General features: G+C 40.6%; 1 protein-coding gene across 2 annotated transcripts in view; it reads left to right on the top strand.

Moving 5' to 3' along the window:
- The window catches only part of ggnbp2 (gametogenetin binding protein 2), an 87,028-nt gene extending 71,408 nt beyond the window's left edge, over nucleotides 1-15,620 (top strand). For both annotated transcript variants that reach the window (XM_043718557.1, XM_043718556.1), the window contains exons 10-13: nucleotides 1,185-1,310; nucleotides 2,019-2,170; nucleotides 2,919-3,161; nucleotides 14,938-15,620. In XM_043718557.1, coding sequence (XP_043574492.1) covers nucleotides 1,185-1,310; nucleotides 2,019-2,170; nucleotides 2,919-3,161; nucleotides 14,938-15,135 — 719 coding nt within the window. In that variant the 3' untranslated portion in view covers nucleotides 15,136-15,620. The remainder of the gene's footprint in view (nucleotides 1-1,184; nucleotides 1,311-2,018; nucleotides 2,171-2,918; nucleotides 3,162-14,937) is intronic.
- Nucleotides 15,621-16,429: the final 809 nt, after the last annotated feature.

Raw genomic sequence — 16,429 nt, 5'->3', positions numbered from 1 at the left:
ATCCGTATCCATGAACATCAACTAGCCACGAAACGCCACGACCAGCTATCCTTAGTAGCCACACACGCAGAGGACAAGCAACATGAATTTGACTGGGACAACACTACCATTATAGGGCAAGCCAAACAGAGAACAGCCAGGGAATTCCTAGAAGCATGGCATTCATCCACAAACTCCATCAACAAACACATCGACCTGGACCCAATATACCGGCCACTACAGCGGACAGCTGAAACTGACAACCGGAGGCGGCGGGGACAGGCCACTATAAATGCCGGAGGAAACACCACACAAGGGCTTCACAGGAGGCTCCCAAGCACTGAGGATGTCACCTAGACAGGGGACGAAACGTTTGCAACAAAAATTTCCAGCTCGGCGAACAGAACCACAACATTCAGCCTTAGGTGACTATCTGTGTGGGCTTCCATCGGGGTCTCTAGTTTCCTCCCATAATCGAACCATGTGCAAAGTTAAGTTGATTAGCAATGCTAAATTGCCCATAGTGACCAGGAATGTGTGTGGAAAATGCAGGGTTGCAGGATGGGATGGATCTGGGTGGAATGCTCTTCAGTGGGTTGGTGTAGATTGATTGGGCTGAATGGTCTCTATCTGCACTATAGGGATTCTATGATTCTAGGAGATACTAAAATAACTGCTTGTTGACTAATGCTGTAGAATCTTTAAGGTTCTTTGAAACCAACAGACAAGGCCTCTATTTATTGCTCCATCTGTTTGAATGAATGTCACGTTCTGATGTAGTACCACAGCTCTACACCAATATCTGCTTGAAATGAACTCTTAGTTTACAGTCTCTGACTCAAATTCCCTTGCTTCTAGGCTGACTGGGCAGATGTTGCATGAAACCTTGGTGCAGGACAGGCAACAACTAAGTGCACATTAATTCAAGCTGTTCTAATGCCCAAGTTGTTGGATTCTGTACTATTTGTTATTGATTTTAATTTCATGCAGCCATATCATTATTTTAGTGGGAAAAGAATTTCAGCCATGAGGCCTTTATAAACTTTTATTTCCTGAGGTGGTGGAAATGGTTTAGAGGGGAAGTTGACATGTGATTGTACCTACTATTAAACTGACTGAAATACTTCAAAACAACATTTTGATCTCAACCATATTGTAGCCATAGGTTTAACTGAAATTAATTATTGGTTTTCGTTTCACCTCAGGTTTATCTCCACATTGTAATGGCAGTGACTGTGGTTACTCATCAAGCATGGAAGGCAGTGAGACAGGTTCCCGAGAAGGATCAGATGTAGCTTGTACTGAAGGTATCTGCAATCATGATGAAACAGGTTAGAGCTATAATATAAATTTTGAAGTAAAATAAAGACCATTCTCCTGTTCAATGGATGCTGCCTGACCTGCTGCGCTTTTCCAGCAACACATTTTCAGCTCTGATCTCCAGCATCTGCAGACCTCACTTTCTCAGCAAAGTAAATAAGTCAAGTTCACTTCAGAATTGGGTCTATTTGATTTTTCTCTCCTGATACATAAATTCAATATTTTTTATAATGTGCAAATTATGCATTCTAACAGTTTTGACAATTTGCCATGTCTTTATTTTTGGAATGCTGAATTAGTTTGGCAGCTCCTAATAGCAATTAAGCATTTTTTTTAAATCTCTTCAGGTATGTGTTGGCCAAGCCCTGTTCTAGAAATTGAGTTGGTGTGATTGCTGTTATTTTAAACCTTTTAAACACTGCCTTTTTAAAAATTTTGTTAGGCAGAGAAAGCTAGTTAACATTATTACGTATGTGCACAGTTGCCATTGGGTACCCCAAAATTATGCCACAGGTAGTAGCTGAATGGAAAACATTCTGATCAGATTTCTTAATGTTGCCTACTTTCAATAGCCATTTTGGATGTGATGCAATACTATAAATTTTTTAATGCTGCTTGCTTACAGCATCCTTGTTTTCTGATGAACTTGGTAGGAAACGACAACTTTTAGATTTTTAAAGCAATTTAGAACCTAGTTAACATTTTTACATGCTTATTAGGTGATGACAGTTGTGCACATCATTGTGTAGAAGACAAAGAGGAGGATGGAGTGGACAGTTGTGTAGAATGCTGGGCTAATGCTACTGAAGAGAACACAAAAGGCAAAAACAAGAAGAAAAAGAAGAAAGGCAAAGGTGCAAAATGTGACGATGTAAGTCTTTTGGTGATTTTTATAGGCAGTCACAGGTGTGCCTGGAGTGCGTAACTAGTGTGGTGACTGCAACACTAATTGAGTGATATCTTTTTATATGTCTGGATTTCAACTCTTACATATATATAAAGAGCACAGTCATTCCTGAATTGTTTTCTCCAAAATCGGCAAGACTTTCCCTCTATTCCTTGGAATAACATTGAAAATGATTTGGGGAAAAAAAAATAGGTGGTGCAATGTAGTGCCTATCCTGTTTTTGTTGAGGTGACTGAACAATGTGTTTTGTTTTGTATCCAGGGAAACTCTTCTGTTAGATTCACGTTTTCAAGTTAAGATTTTTTTTTAAGATTAGATTCTCTACAGTGCAGAAACAGGCCTTTCAGCCCAACAAATCCACACTGACCCTCTGAAGAGCAACCCACCCAGAGCTATTCCCGTACATTCACCCCTGACTAATGCACCTAACACCATGGGCAATTTAGCATGGCCAATTCACCTAATCTGCACATTTATGGACTGCGGGAGGAAACTGGAGCATCCGGAGGAAACCCATGCAGACACTGGGAGAATGTGCAAACTCCACACAGACAGTTGCCTGAGGTGGGAATTGAACCCGGGTCCCTGGTGCTGTGAGGCAGCAGTGCTAACCACTGAGCCACCGTGCCACCCATTTAAATGGCCAGAAAAAAGCCAGTGAATTTTCAGTCCAAGATTTTAAAGTATTTTTTTCTCCATTTCTTCTCCTTAGGGTGAATGTACTGGAGATTGTAACATAGATCTCAACAGACAAGAAAATCTGGGTAACACTTTTCATAATGAGTTACACCATGAAAAAACCAAAGATAGCTGTAATTCAATAGAGAAGGATGGTCAACAGCCTGCTTGGGTAGCACAGATTCTGTCAGAAAAGCATTTTGCACAATCTTCACAAACTCCATCACCATGTCTGCCTGACTGGGGAAGAGGCACAAAAACCTTAAAGGAACTACTTGTAAGTATTAAAATTGTAATTTATGTTTAACATTTTTAAACCAGAATCCAATTAGACATAATTCACTGTCTCTTACTTTCGAGTAAGCATTGATCTGTTAATTGTTATTTCTAGACTTTGCAAGCCTGCTACTATAGATATTTATGCATAATTTCAATGTAGTGGGCCTTTTTGCAAAATTAGATTGTCTGAAATCAGTGCAATAATTTTTTTCTCCTTTTTTGATAAATATAACGGAAAATTTGATTAACTATAAGATGAGAACACTAGCTGCAAATGCCAGTTTTGTGCAGCATATATTACAAAGCTTTGAAAAAAGAAAGATACTAAAATTTCAAAACACCTGTCTGCCAAGTATTCAAACTTTCAACAGTTGCAACGTGGTAGTGCCAAAAAGGCTGAAGTTAAATATATAATAGAATTGGGAGGAAAAGAACTGGTTGACTCAGTGACTGGCTGCAAGCCACTATCTCTCAGTTCAAATCTCTAAACTTAATATATTGGAACTTATTTTTCTTTCTCCAAATTAAACTATTCATGGCTTTTTGTAAAATTGCTAGATGCAATAGTTTCTTTTTTAAGAACTGGTTTTCAGTTAAAGTGGGACACTCTACCAACTGTTATATTTGTCACTTGCTACCTAGCAACAATGCCAAATAACAGGTTGAATTCTTTGGTTTCTTGAAAGAAACACTTTACACAATTGTGTAAATTTGTGCTGCCACTTGGCTGAATAGATGAAGTTGTTCAATGTCAGTTACATTCTGAACGTGAGATTTTGAGATGTTGGGGGTGGGGTGGAGCAATAATTGAGTATGGTCTTTAACTAATGCATTCCGAGCAATAAAGTAATGTGGTAATGGCTTCGGTTGACACATGGAAATGATATTGTTGCCAGAACAAAAACATGATTGAAGGCAACATCATACTCTGAGCTATAGGATCTTTAGGCAAGATAGAGGAAGGTGTAAAAAGGGTGGTGCTGTAGTACTTAAAGAATAAAGTACTGCAATAAGGAAAGATATCTTGGGAGGGTCCTCAAACGAGGGAGTTTATTATTGGCCCCCAGAAAGTCAGCAGGAAATAGAGAGGGCTAAATATGTAGACCGTTCAGAGGTGTGTAAGAGTAATAATCAGGTTATTATGCGAGAGGATTTCAACTTTCCCAACATAAATTGGGATAGTCATAGTCTTCAGGACTTTGAGGCAGCATGTTTCTTTATGTATCTTGGAGTTTTTTTTGTCAAAGCTTTGACAAAGCGTCAGTTAGACTCGAAACGTCAGCTCTTTTCTCTCCTTACAGATGCTGCCAGACCTGCTGAGATTTTCCAGCATTTTCTCTTTTGGTTTCAGATTCCAGAATCTGCAGTAATTTGCTTTTTATTGGAGTATTTTATATCTACATAGAAGGCCCAACAATGGACAGCACAGTGCTAGATCTGATTCTGAGAAAAGAAGCCAGGCAAGTGTTTGTGACAGTGTGGGAACATGTAGGAGATAGCAACCAGAAAATGGTACAGTTCAAATTTGTTCTGTACAAGTTAATAATGGCCTTCAAAGGGTGGGTTTTGACTGGGGGAAGGCAGATTTTATTAAAATAAAGCAGGATCTGGACACTGGGAACAGCTCCTTGCAGGTAAGTCCACAGTAGAGCAATGTTTGGGGGGTGAGCATTCAGAAAAGAGGTTGGGAGAGTACAGGTCGAACTGCTCCTACATTTCTCTCTAAAGGGTACATGTAAGTTCAGAGAACTGTCAAGACAATTCCGGACTGGATGAGGAAGAGGAGGTAGGGTTTTTAGCAAGTCCACAGTTAGCAATTCAGCTGCAGCCATAAAATAATACAGGAAGTGCAGGAGGGAACTTAAGCAATTAAAGCAATAAAGGGGCAAGAAAAAGGACTTGCCAACAGTGAGGAAAAGGAGTGAGTCAAACAGGGCAGAAAGGAACGAAGCAGAGATCAAGGTCGGACTGATAAATTAAACTGCATTTATTTCAAAGCAAGAGGCCTAACAGGGAAGGCAGATGAACTCTGGCATGGTTAGGAACATGGGATTGGGATATCATAGCAATTACAGAACTGTAGCTCAGGGATGGACAGGACTGGTAGCTTAATGTTCTAGGATACAAATGTGACAGGAAGGACAGAAAGGGGGGCAAGAGGAGGGGGAAGCGGCCTTTTTGATAAGGGATAGCATTACAGCTGTACTTAGGGAGGATATTCCTAGAAATACATCCAGGGAAGTTATTTGGGTGGAACTGAGAAAGGGATGACCATCTTATTGGGATTGTACTATAGACACCCTAATAGAGGGAAATTGAGAAACAACTTGTAAGGTGATATCAGTTATCTGTAAGAATAATAGGGTGGTTATGGTAGGGGATTTTAACTTTCCAAACACTATGGGACTGCCATAGTGTTAAGGGTTTAGATGGACTGGATTTTTGTGTGTACAAGAAAATTTTCTGTTTCAGTCTGGATGTACTTATGAGAGAAGGTGCAAAACTTGATCTACTCTTGGGAAATAAGGCAGGGCAAATGACTGAGGTATCAATAGGGGTGCACTTTGGGACCAGCGACCATAATTCTATTAAACTAGTGATGGAAAAGATATACCAGATCTAAAAGTTGAAGTTCTACATTGGAGGAAGGCTAATTTTGATGGTATTAGGCAAGAACATTCAAAAGTTGATTGGGGCCAGATGGTCGCAAAAGGGACGGCTGGAAAATGGGATGCCTTCAGAAATGAAATAATGAGAGTCCAAAGACTCCTGTTAGGATGAAAGGTAAGGCTGGTAGATGTACAGAATGCTGGAAGACCAGAGAAATTGAGAGTTTGGTTAAGAAAAAGGAAGCATATGTCAGGTATAGACAGGAGAGATCAAGTCATAGTCATAGAGATATACAGCGTGGAAACAGACTCTTTGGTCTAACCTGTTCATGCCGACCAGATATCCCAAACCAATCTAGTCCCACCTGCCAGCACCCGGCCCATATCCCTTCCAACCCTTCCTATTCATATATCCATCCAAATGCCTCTTAAATGTTGCAATTGCCTCCACCACTTCCTCTGGCAGCTCATTCCATATGCGTACCACCCTCTGTGAAAAGGTTGCCCCGTAGGTGTCTCATCTCTTTCCCCTCTCACCCTAAAGCTATGACCTCTAGTTCTAGACTCCCCAACCCCAGGGAAAAGACATTGTCTATTTACCCTATCCATGCCCCTCATAATTTTGTAAATCTCTATAAGGCCACCCCTCAGCCTCCAATGCTCTAGGGAAAACAGCCCCAGCCTGTTCAGCCTATCCGAATAGCTCAATTCCTCCAGCCCTGGCAACATTCTTAAAAACCTTTTCTGAACCCTTTCAAGTTTCATAACATCCTTCCAATAGGAAGGAGACCAGAATTGCATGCAATATTCCAACAGTGGCCTAACCAATGTCCTGTACAGCCGCAGCATGACCTTCCAACTCCTGTACTCAATACGACCAATAAAGGAACCCATGCCAAACGCCGCCTTCACTATCCTATCTATCTGTGACTCCACTTTCAAGGAGCTATGAACCTGCACTCCGAGGTCTTTGTTCAGCAACACTCCCTAGGATCTTGCCATTAAGTGTATAAGTCCTGTTAAGGTTTGCTTTCCCAAAATGCAGCACCTCGCATTTATCTGAATTAAACTCCATCTGCCACTTCTCAGCCCATTGGCCCATCTGGTCAAGACCCTGTTGCAATCTGAGGTAACCCTCTTCACTGTCCACTACACTTCCAATTTTGGTGTCATCTGCAAACTTACTAACTGTACCTCTTATGCTCGCATCCAAATCATTTATGTAAGTGACAAAAAGTAGAGGACCCAGCACCAATCCTTGTGGCACCCCAGTGATCACAGGCCTCCAGTCTGAAAAACAACCCTGCACCACCACCCTCTGTCTTCTACCTTTTGAGCCAGTTCTGTATCCAAATGGCTAGTTCGCCCTGTATTCTGAGATCTAACTTTGCTAATCAGTCTCCCATGGGGTAACTTGTCGACCGCCTTACTGAAGTCCATATAGATGACATCTACTACCCTGCTCTCATCAATCCTCTATTACTTCGTCAAAGAACTCAATCAAGTTTGAGACATGATTTCCCACACAAAGCCATGTTGACTATCCCTAATCAATCCTTGCCTTTCCAAATACGTGTACATTCTGTCCCTCAAAAAAGTGAATCCTTAGCCCATAAAGGCAATAGGAGAATACTTGGAGAAATCAGGAGGACAAATAGGGGGCATAGCTTTGGCAAATAGGGCTTAGGAGAATCCATAGCGCTTACAAATATATTAAGAACAAAAGGGTAAGTAGGAACAGAATAGGGCCCCTCAAAGATCAGCAAGGCAGCCTATGTGGAACCACAGGAGATAGGGGAGATGCTAAACAAGTATTTTGCATCAATGTTTACTGTGAAGGCCCTGGAAGATACAGAATGTGGGGAAATAGATGGTAACATCTTGAAAAATATCCATATTAAAGAAGGAAGTGCTGGATATCTTGAAAGGCATAAGTGGATAAATCCCCCAGGACCTGATCAGGTGTACCCTAGATCTGAAGCTAGGGAAGTGATTGCTGGGCCACTTGTTTAGATATTTGTATCATCGATAGTCACAGATGAGATGCTGGAAGACTGGAGGTTGGCTAATGTGGTGCCACTGTTTAAGAAAGGTGGTAAGGAAGAGCCAGGGAACTATGGACCAGTGAGCCTGACATCGGTGATGGGCAAGTTGTTGGAGGGAATCCTGAGGGACTGGATTTACATGTATTTGAAAGGGCAAGGACTTATTAGGGATAGTCAACATGAGTGTGCGTGGGAAACCATGTCTTAGAACTTAATCAAGTTTTTTGAAGAAGTAATAGGATTGAGGGCAGAGCAGTAGACATGATCAATATGGACATCAGTAAAGCCTTTGACCACATTGCCCATGGGAGACTGGTTAGCAAGGTTAGATCTCATTGAATACAGGGAGAACTAGCCATTTGGATACAGAACTGGTTCAAAGGTAGAAGACAGTTTGGTGGAGGTTTTTCCTTTCAGACTGGAGGCCTGTGACCAGTGGTGTGCCACAAGAATCTGATGGGACCACTATTTTGTCACTTATATAAATGATTTGGATGTGATTACAGGAGGTATAGGTAATAAGTTTGCAGATGACACTGAAATTGGAAATGTAGTGTGGGAGTAGAATGTGAAAGTGAGTGTACAACAGGATCTTGATCAGATGGGCCACAATTGGTTAATGGGTGGCAGATGGAGTTTAGGTAAATGAAAGGTTCTGCATTCTGGAAAAACAAATCAGAGCTGGACTTGTACACTAATGGTGAGGTCCTGGGAGTGTTGCTGAACAAAGAAACCTTTGAGTGCAGATTCACAGTTCCTTGAAAGTAGTGTTTCAGGTTGCTAGGACAGTGAAGATGTTTGGTGCGCTTTCCTTCATTTGGTCAGAGCATTGAGTATAGGAGTTGGCACGTCATGTTGCGGCTGTACAAGACGTTGGTTTGGCCACTTTTGCGTGCAGTTCTGGTCGTCTTCCTATTGGAAGGATGTTGTAAATTTTCTCTGAAACCTTTCAAATTTAACAAGGATGTTGCGAGGTTTGGAGGATTTGAACTAGAGAGAGGCTGAATAGGCTGGGCCTATTTTCCCAGGAGCGTTAGAGGCTGAGGAGTGACCTTGGAGGTTTATAAAATCATGAGGGGCATGAATTGGTTAAATAGACAGTGTTTATCTGGGGTGGGGGAGTCCAGAACGAGAGGTGTAGGTTTAGGGTGAGAGGGGAAAGATATAAAAGGGACCTATGGTCAACTTTTTCAGAGGGTGTTGCATGTATGGAATGAGCTGCAAGAGGAAGTGGTGGGAGTTGGTGCAATTACAGTATTTAATGGGTGTATGAATAGGGTTTAGAGGGATATGGGTCAAGTGCTGGCAAATGGGACTAGATTAGGTTAGGATATCTGGTCTGCATGGACGAGTTGGACCAAAGGATCGATTTTCTGTACTGTATATCTCTATGTCTATGATTAGGGACCTTGTTGTGAATGAAAACTTTGAGCTGTGATACAGGCTTGACCAGATCAAGATTGACGAAGTTGATCTGCTGGAAATGTTGGAAAACCTTGATTAAGTCCCCAGGGCCAGACCATATTTATCAGAGACTGCTCAGGGAAGCAAGAAAGGAGGTTGCTACGCCACTGGCGAGGATCTTTGCCTCCTCACTCTCCAAGGGAGTCGTACCGGAAGATTGGAAGGAGGCTAATGTTCTTTTCAAGAAAGATAATAGGGAAATCCCTGGCAATTATAGACCAGTCAGTCTTATGTCTGTGGTCAGCAGAGTTTTGGAAAGAATTGAAGGATAGGATTTATGACTTTGACAAAGCATGGTGTGATTAAAGGCAGTCGGCATGGCTTTGTGAGGTGCCGTCGATAGTATAGAGGGCAACTGCAGGCTGCGGCGCAACGTAGACAGGATGCAGAGCTGGGCTGAGAAATGGCAGATGGAGTTTAACCTGGATAAATGCGAAATGATGCATTTTGGAAGGTTAAACTTGAATGCTGAATATTGGAATTAAAGGCAGGATTCTTGGCAGTGTGGAGGAACAGAGATCTGGGTGTGCAAGTACATAGATCCCTCAAGTTGTAACCCAAGTAGATATGGTTGTTTAAGAGCCGTGCGGTTTTGCTGCAGCTCTAAAAGTCCCTGGTGAGACCAAACTGGAATATTGTGTCCTGTTCTGGTTGCACTACTATAGGAAAGATACAGGCTTTGGAGAGGGAGCAAAGAAGGTTTACCAGGATGCTGCCTGGACTGGAGGGCTTGCCTTATGAAAGGCTGAATAAGCTCAGACTTTTCTTTCTGGAGAGAAGGAAGAAGAGAGGAGACCTGATCGAGGTATACAAGATAATGAGAGGAATAGATGGTCAATAGCCAGAGACTTTTCCCCAGGGCAGGATTGACTGGCAAGAGGGGTCATATTTTTAAGATATTAGGAGAAAGGTGTAGAGGAGACATCAGAGGTAGGTTCTTTACGCAGAGAGTTGTGAATGCATGGAATGCGTTGCCAGCTGTGGTGGTGGAAGCAGAGGCATTGGGGACATTTAAGTGACTGCTAGATATGCACATGGATAGCAGTGAGTTGAGGGGTGCATAGGTTGTTATATTTTACATTAGGATTAAACCTTGGGCCAAAGGGCCTGTACTTTTCTATAGTTTATGTTCTAATCCATGGTATTTGATAAGTTAATTAAAAAGAGGTTAACCAGGGAAAGTAGGACCCATTAGGGACCCAAGGGGGTGACCTCTCTGTGAAGCTGTAGGATATTGGAAGGGTGTTGAATGAATACGTCCCTTCTGTTCTCACTCTGGAAAAGGAGAGCTTTAGTACAGAATTCGGGAAAAGGGACTAAGGAAATTGCACCGTTTGACATAGGAAATGGGGGAAGTCTTGGAGCCCCTGTCATGTGTAAACAGACACCACCTCTAGCTGAATGAATTGTATCCCAGTCTGCTGTAGCAGGTCAAGCAGGATATTGCAGGTGACCTGACTCATTTTTAATTCCCCTCCACCATGTGGAATGTGCCAGAGGATTTGAAGGTTGACTAATGTGGTTCTACTTTAAAGAAGGGTGGGTAGAGATGAACTAGGAAATTACAAACTGGTGAGTCTAACATCAATGGTATGGAAACTATTGGAGAAAATACCGAAGGAGTGAATTCACACCATTTGGAAAGGCATAGAATAATTAGATATGGTCAACATGGCTTTGTCAGAGGGAGGTCTAGAATATTTTAAAATGTGACTGTGTGTGGATGAGAGAAGCTCAGTTGATGTAGTTTATATGAATTTCAGCAAAGCATCTGACAAGGTCCCACGTAGGAAACTGAAGGTTAAAGTACATGGAATTGAAGGGAACTTGATGAGATGGATCAGAAACTGGCTGTGTAATCTGATACACGAGGTTGTTAGAAAGCAGTTTCAGTGACTCGAGTCCAATAGTGAACCACAGGGATCAGTACTAGGACCCTTTTTATTGTTACATAAATGATATGAAAATGTGGGAGTATTAAGCAAATTTGCAGACAGCACCAAGATTGGCAGAGTGGTTAATAAGATAATTGAAGGTTATATGAAGATATAGGTGGATTGATCAGAAGGTAGATGGTATTTAACCCTGGAAGACCAAACAAGATGAGCGTATTTAATAGCAAGACACTGGGTAGCTTACAAGAGCAGCGGGACCTTGGGGTAATTATTCACAGATCCCTGAAGTCAACAGAGCAAGTGAATAGGATAGTTAATGCAAAAGAGGTACTTGCTTTCCTCAATCGTGGTAAAGAATATAAGAGCAAGGAGGTAAAGTTGGAGTTGCAAGAGCATTGGCTAGGCCACAACTGGAGTATTGTGTACAGTTCTAGTTGCCTCTCTGCGGGAAAGATGTGTTAGCATGGGAAGATGTACAGAGATGGTTCACCAGGATGTTGGCTGGGATGGAGACCCTCTTTTTGGGCTTCTTTAAAGCAGAGAAAACTAAGGGGGTACATGTTTGAGAAGCATGGACAAGGTGAATAGAGAGCAGCTGTTCCCCTTGGTTGAGGGTCAGTCACGAGAGGGCATCATTTTCAGGTAAGTGACCGATTGAGGTGATTTTGGGGAAGAGGCTTTTTCACTCGCAGGTGGTGGGAATCTTGAATATTTGAGCAAATCATGGAGGCTGGAAATCTTTAAAAAAGGATGAGTCCTTCAGCTATCATAACACTGAAGGATATGGTATAAGTGCAGGAAATTGAAATTAGTGCACTTTTAGTAGTTATGTCAGTGCAAACCCAATGGGCTGAAGGGTCTTTTCTGTGCTGTATGAATCCCTGGATCTATGACCTCTGCTGTTCTCTTGTGGTACAATTCAAGTAGCTATAGACATTAATGATGAATCGTGGAAACTTGGTGAGGGCTTGGGTGTAATAAAGTGAGGTGATTTGTAACCTTTTGTCATTTTCTGATATTTAATATTAACATTGCTTGTCAGCCCAAGCCTGGATATTGATCCTGTTGCTGCTACCTCTTTTAGTTTCGATTGGAGCTAAATGTTGTTAAGTGTTGGAGTTAGTTACATCTTGGCACAGCCAGACAAAGTGTAAAGTAAATGTGTCTGGCATAACCTAAACAGAGAATGTTATTCAGCAAGTGTTGCTTTAACGTGAAATGATCCCTTGCTAATTGGACTCATTAATTGGACTAATGTTGATTACAAGGTTGGATACCTCAGCTGTTCCCCCACCCCCATTGATTAAGAAAAGTCAGTTTCCTAGGTTGGGGTTATTACTAGATGGGGGGGGAAAAAGACTGGTTGACTCAGGAAATGCTGTTTCTGATGCAGACTCTTAACTAGAGTAATATTTTCAAATCTGTCCACCTTTGTGTCATAGCTTACCACAAGATGGAGCTCATTCTAACGTTTTTCAACTGAAAAACTAATATCTGCTAACAATCAATAGAGGATCTTGTGCTGCAGTGGGAATGTTCCTCCTTCTGGGCGAGAATGTTCAGGGTCAAGTCCCACCTGCCACGGAGGTGTGTTATAACTCATCCAAACAAGTTCATTTTGTTTTTCTAACAATGAACTAAGATAAAGATTCAATAAACACTCGCCATCAGGAGAGGCTGAATAGGCTGGGGCTGTTTTGCCTGAATCTTCGGAGGCTGGGGGTTGACCTTTTTTATAAACGTTTATAAAATTAATGAGGGATATAAATAGGGTAAATAGACCAAGGTATTTTCCCTGGAGTCTGGGAGTGCAGGACTAGAGGGTATATGTGAGAGGGGAAAGATATAAAGTGTCCTACGGAGCAACATTTTCATGGAGAGGGTGGTGTGTGTATGGAATGAGCTGCCAGAGGAAGTGGTGGAGGCTGGTACAATTACAGCATTTAAAAAGCAACTCGATGGGCATATCATTGGGAAGAGTTTGGTGGGATATAGGCCAAGTGCTGGCAAATGGGACTAGATTAGGTTAGGCTATCAACATAGGTGAGGCCAATGTGGACAAGTTGGGTGTTTCCATGCTGTACATCTCTAGACTGTGTCTGGAGTATTTATTTAAACTTGAAGAAACCTTTTGCATGTGATTTTTAGTCCCAAACCCTGATTTCCACATTTTTCTGCATTTCTATGACGATCGTTACAAATTGGTTTTATTTAGCTCGGCTACAATTTTTTTCTTTTTAATATTCTTAAACATAAAGTTAGTAACTATATTAATCTTCAGGGTGTAGGTTTGCTCGCTGAGCTGTAGGTTTGATATCCAGATGTTTCATTACCTGGCTAGGTAACATCATCAGTGGCGACATCTAAGTGAAGCAAAGCTGTTGTCTCCTGCTTTCTATTTATGTTTGTCCTGGATGGGGTTCCTGGGATTTGTGGTTATGTCATTTCCTGTTTGTTTTCTGAGGGGTTGATAGATGGCATCTAGATCTGTGTTTGTTTATGGCGTTGTGGTTGGAGTGCCAGGCCTCTAGGAATTATCTGGCATGTCTTTGCTTAGCCTGTCCCAGGATAGATGTGTTGTCCCAGTCGAAATGGTGGGTTTTTTTTTCATCCGTGTGTAGGGCTACGAGGAAGAGAGGGTCGTGTCTTTTTGTGGCTAGCTGGTGTTCGTGTATCCTCGTGGCTAACTTTCTTCCTGTTTATCCAACGTAGTGTTTGTGGCAGACCCTGCATGGAATTTTGTATATTAATCTCAACAAATTTCCCTTTGGCCAGTAATAATACACTCCCCTCCCATCAGAAAATTTGGGTGTTCAAATTCCACTTGAGAATTTTGCATTGCCAAGCTAGATTAAGGCTTGATTTCAAGTTATGAAGAATTACTGTTGGAGCAATTCATTTTAGATGCTGCAAAAGGTCCTTAAGGTGCTGGAACATTTTTTTGATGCAAGAGCTTTACATATCAGACTGGTAGAAGGGTAATGTTATTTGACTAATAAACCAGAGACCCAGGCTAATCCTCTGGAGATTTTAGATCTGTCAATAGCACTACAGCCAGTGTGAGATTGATAACCAGGCTGTTTTCATTTTGAAAAATGAGCTCTATTTCTGTAATGCTCTTGCTCAGAATTAATTAATTTAGCAGTAACTTTTTTTTAAATCTCCATCTAATGTAGCCTCTGCATCCTGTAAAATACACCTAGCTTTCTTATTTTGATTAAAGTGGAAAATTTAAATCTTCAACAAACATTGGTTAGTAGCTCCAGATTTTGTTAAATTTGAATATTCTTAATGAATAATTTTTAAATCAGATAAAGTAGGAACCTGTAAGCTAAGTCTGGCGGAATTTGATCACTTCTATACACTTCAGAAAAGCTACTGAAGTGAATGTGAGTTTGAGGTAACAAAAATATTGTTTCTGAAGTATCAAAGTATCTCAAAAGTACCTTAATAGTAAATTTGTTTGGTGATGACTCTTGTGTAAGTTCCTTTTTAAGTTCTGTAATTGCAAATTCAATATCCAGTCATCATAACCCCAATAACCGCCTCAAATCAGTAATCTTTGTAAAGTACAATCTCCATCATCAATATCCACCAGGTCAGGCAACTTCTGTGGCGAATAATGTTTTCATGTCAGTGACTTTATAGTAACTCTTGTTCTGTTCTTTTAATGTAGCTCACTGCTGCTTGATTAAAATTTGAAGTACGCCAGTCCTAGTTTTGCAAGTTGGTGCTTAATTTGCAATGGTTTGATTTTTCAGGAAGAATCTGAATGTACTTCTGAGGAAGAGATTTTCATTACCCAAGATGAAATTCAGGCATTTATGACTAATAATCAGTCTTTCTACATCAACCGAGAACAATACCGGCAACATCTGAAGGAGAAATTTAACAAATATTGTCGCTCCAATGATTACAATGTCTGCAATGGTTGGCTGACGACAGCTGGTGTAAACTAGCAAAGAAAGCTTGAAACAGAAGCTATCCTTTTCTACACAAACACACTCAATGACCACTGCGCCTTCTCTCAATCTTAAGAAATATAGATTTTTGTTTCCTTTAAAAATAATTTTACCTTGAACAATTGGTGGTGTGGTTTATTTTATTTTTCTTTCTACACTCTCCCAGGCTGGTGGTGGGGAGCACATTTTTGCTCATCTGCTTTCTTGAAGCTTATGCAGTATTCAGCCAGATGTCTGCAAAAGCTTACTTATACTTTTCAACAAAGCCTCTCCTCTCCCACTCACTAAATGTTTCTCTTTACTGTGAGAATTATACAAATGTCTAGTGACGAGAGATGTCCTACCAATAAATGTGTACAGAGAAAAATGAAACTTCTGATTTAAGGTTTTACAAAAGACATCCATTTAAAATGATGTTTGGATGTAATATGTACAAGCGCAATGTGCAGAATTTACAAATAAAGAATATTTATTGATATGCATATCAAATTGTGTTGTGTTTCTATGATCAAATTGTATATTCTAAAAATCGAAAACATGCCTCAAACACTGAATCTGCCATAATTTTATTTGGGTACAGACCAGCTGAAGAGATATACTTAGCATATTTAAACAATTTCATTTTGATTTTGTCTGAACATAAATCCTTTTTATTACTTCAGTGCTGAGGATGCTTTGCATGGGGTGAACAAATACAAGATTTCTCCACTATCTACTGCAGCAAGAATTCTAGAAGTTAATTCTTGTGGTTGAGAAACTGCTGCCTACGTATACTGTTACTTCAATTTATCCATTGTCCAGCTAGTTTAATGGGCCTACTGGATTGCCAGTTATATTTTTTCTAAATTACTGAGCATTAATCCATTCCAGCACAGTAATTTGTTAAAGCTATTGTATTGGATAGTGCATTCAAATGACTGCTGGGAAATTATAATCCTGCGTTGTAAAAATATTTTTGCTTTCTGTAAACCAGCTTCAAATTTCTGAACTGTAATGCTTCCTCCAAAATAAAATGACCAATTTTGTACAGAAAGTAAGACTCATACCTTAAAATATTTTGGTGCATCTGGAGCACTTGTTATAAGCACACACCAATACTATCCATTATATCCAGGATAAAGCAATATTTATTGAACTGGAGCACTGCAACAAACCATTAAAGTTAAACATGTTGGGACAGGGATTTTAACATGTCTGTTTAGATCTTAACAGCATTTATTGACTCAATTGAAATCATTTGAAATGATTTAGTTCTGGCGTCTCAATATTTTGAAAAATGCATGCTAACACT

This window comes from Chiloscyllium plagiosum, chromosome 28 (assembly GCF_004010195.1).
Source record: "Chiloscyllium plagiosum isolate BGI_BamShark_2017 chromosome 28, ASM401019v2, whole genome shotgun sequence".
NCBI classification, from domain to species: Eukaryota; Metazoa; Chordata; class Chondrichthyes; order Orectolobiformes; family Hemiscylliidae; genus Chiloscyllium; species Chiloscyllium plagiosum.
This window is presented reverse-complemented; position numbering and strand designations above follow the sequence as displayed.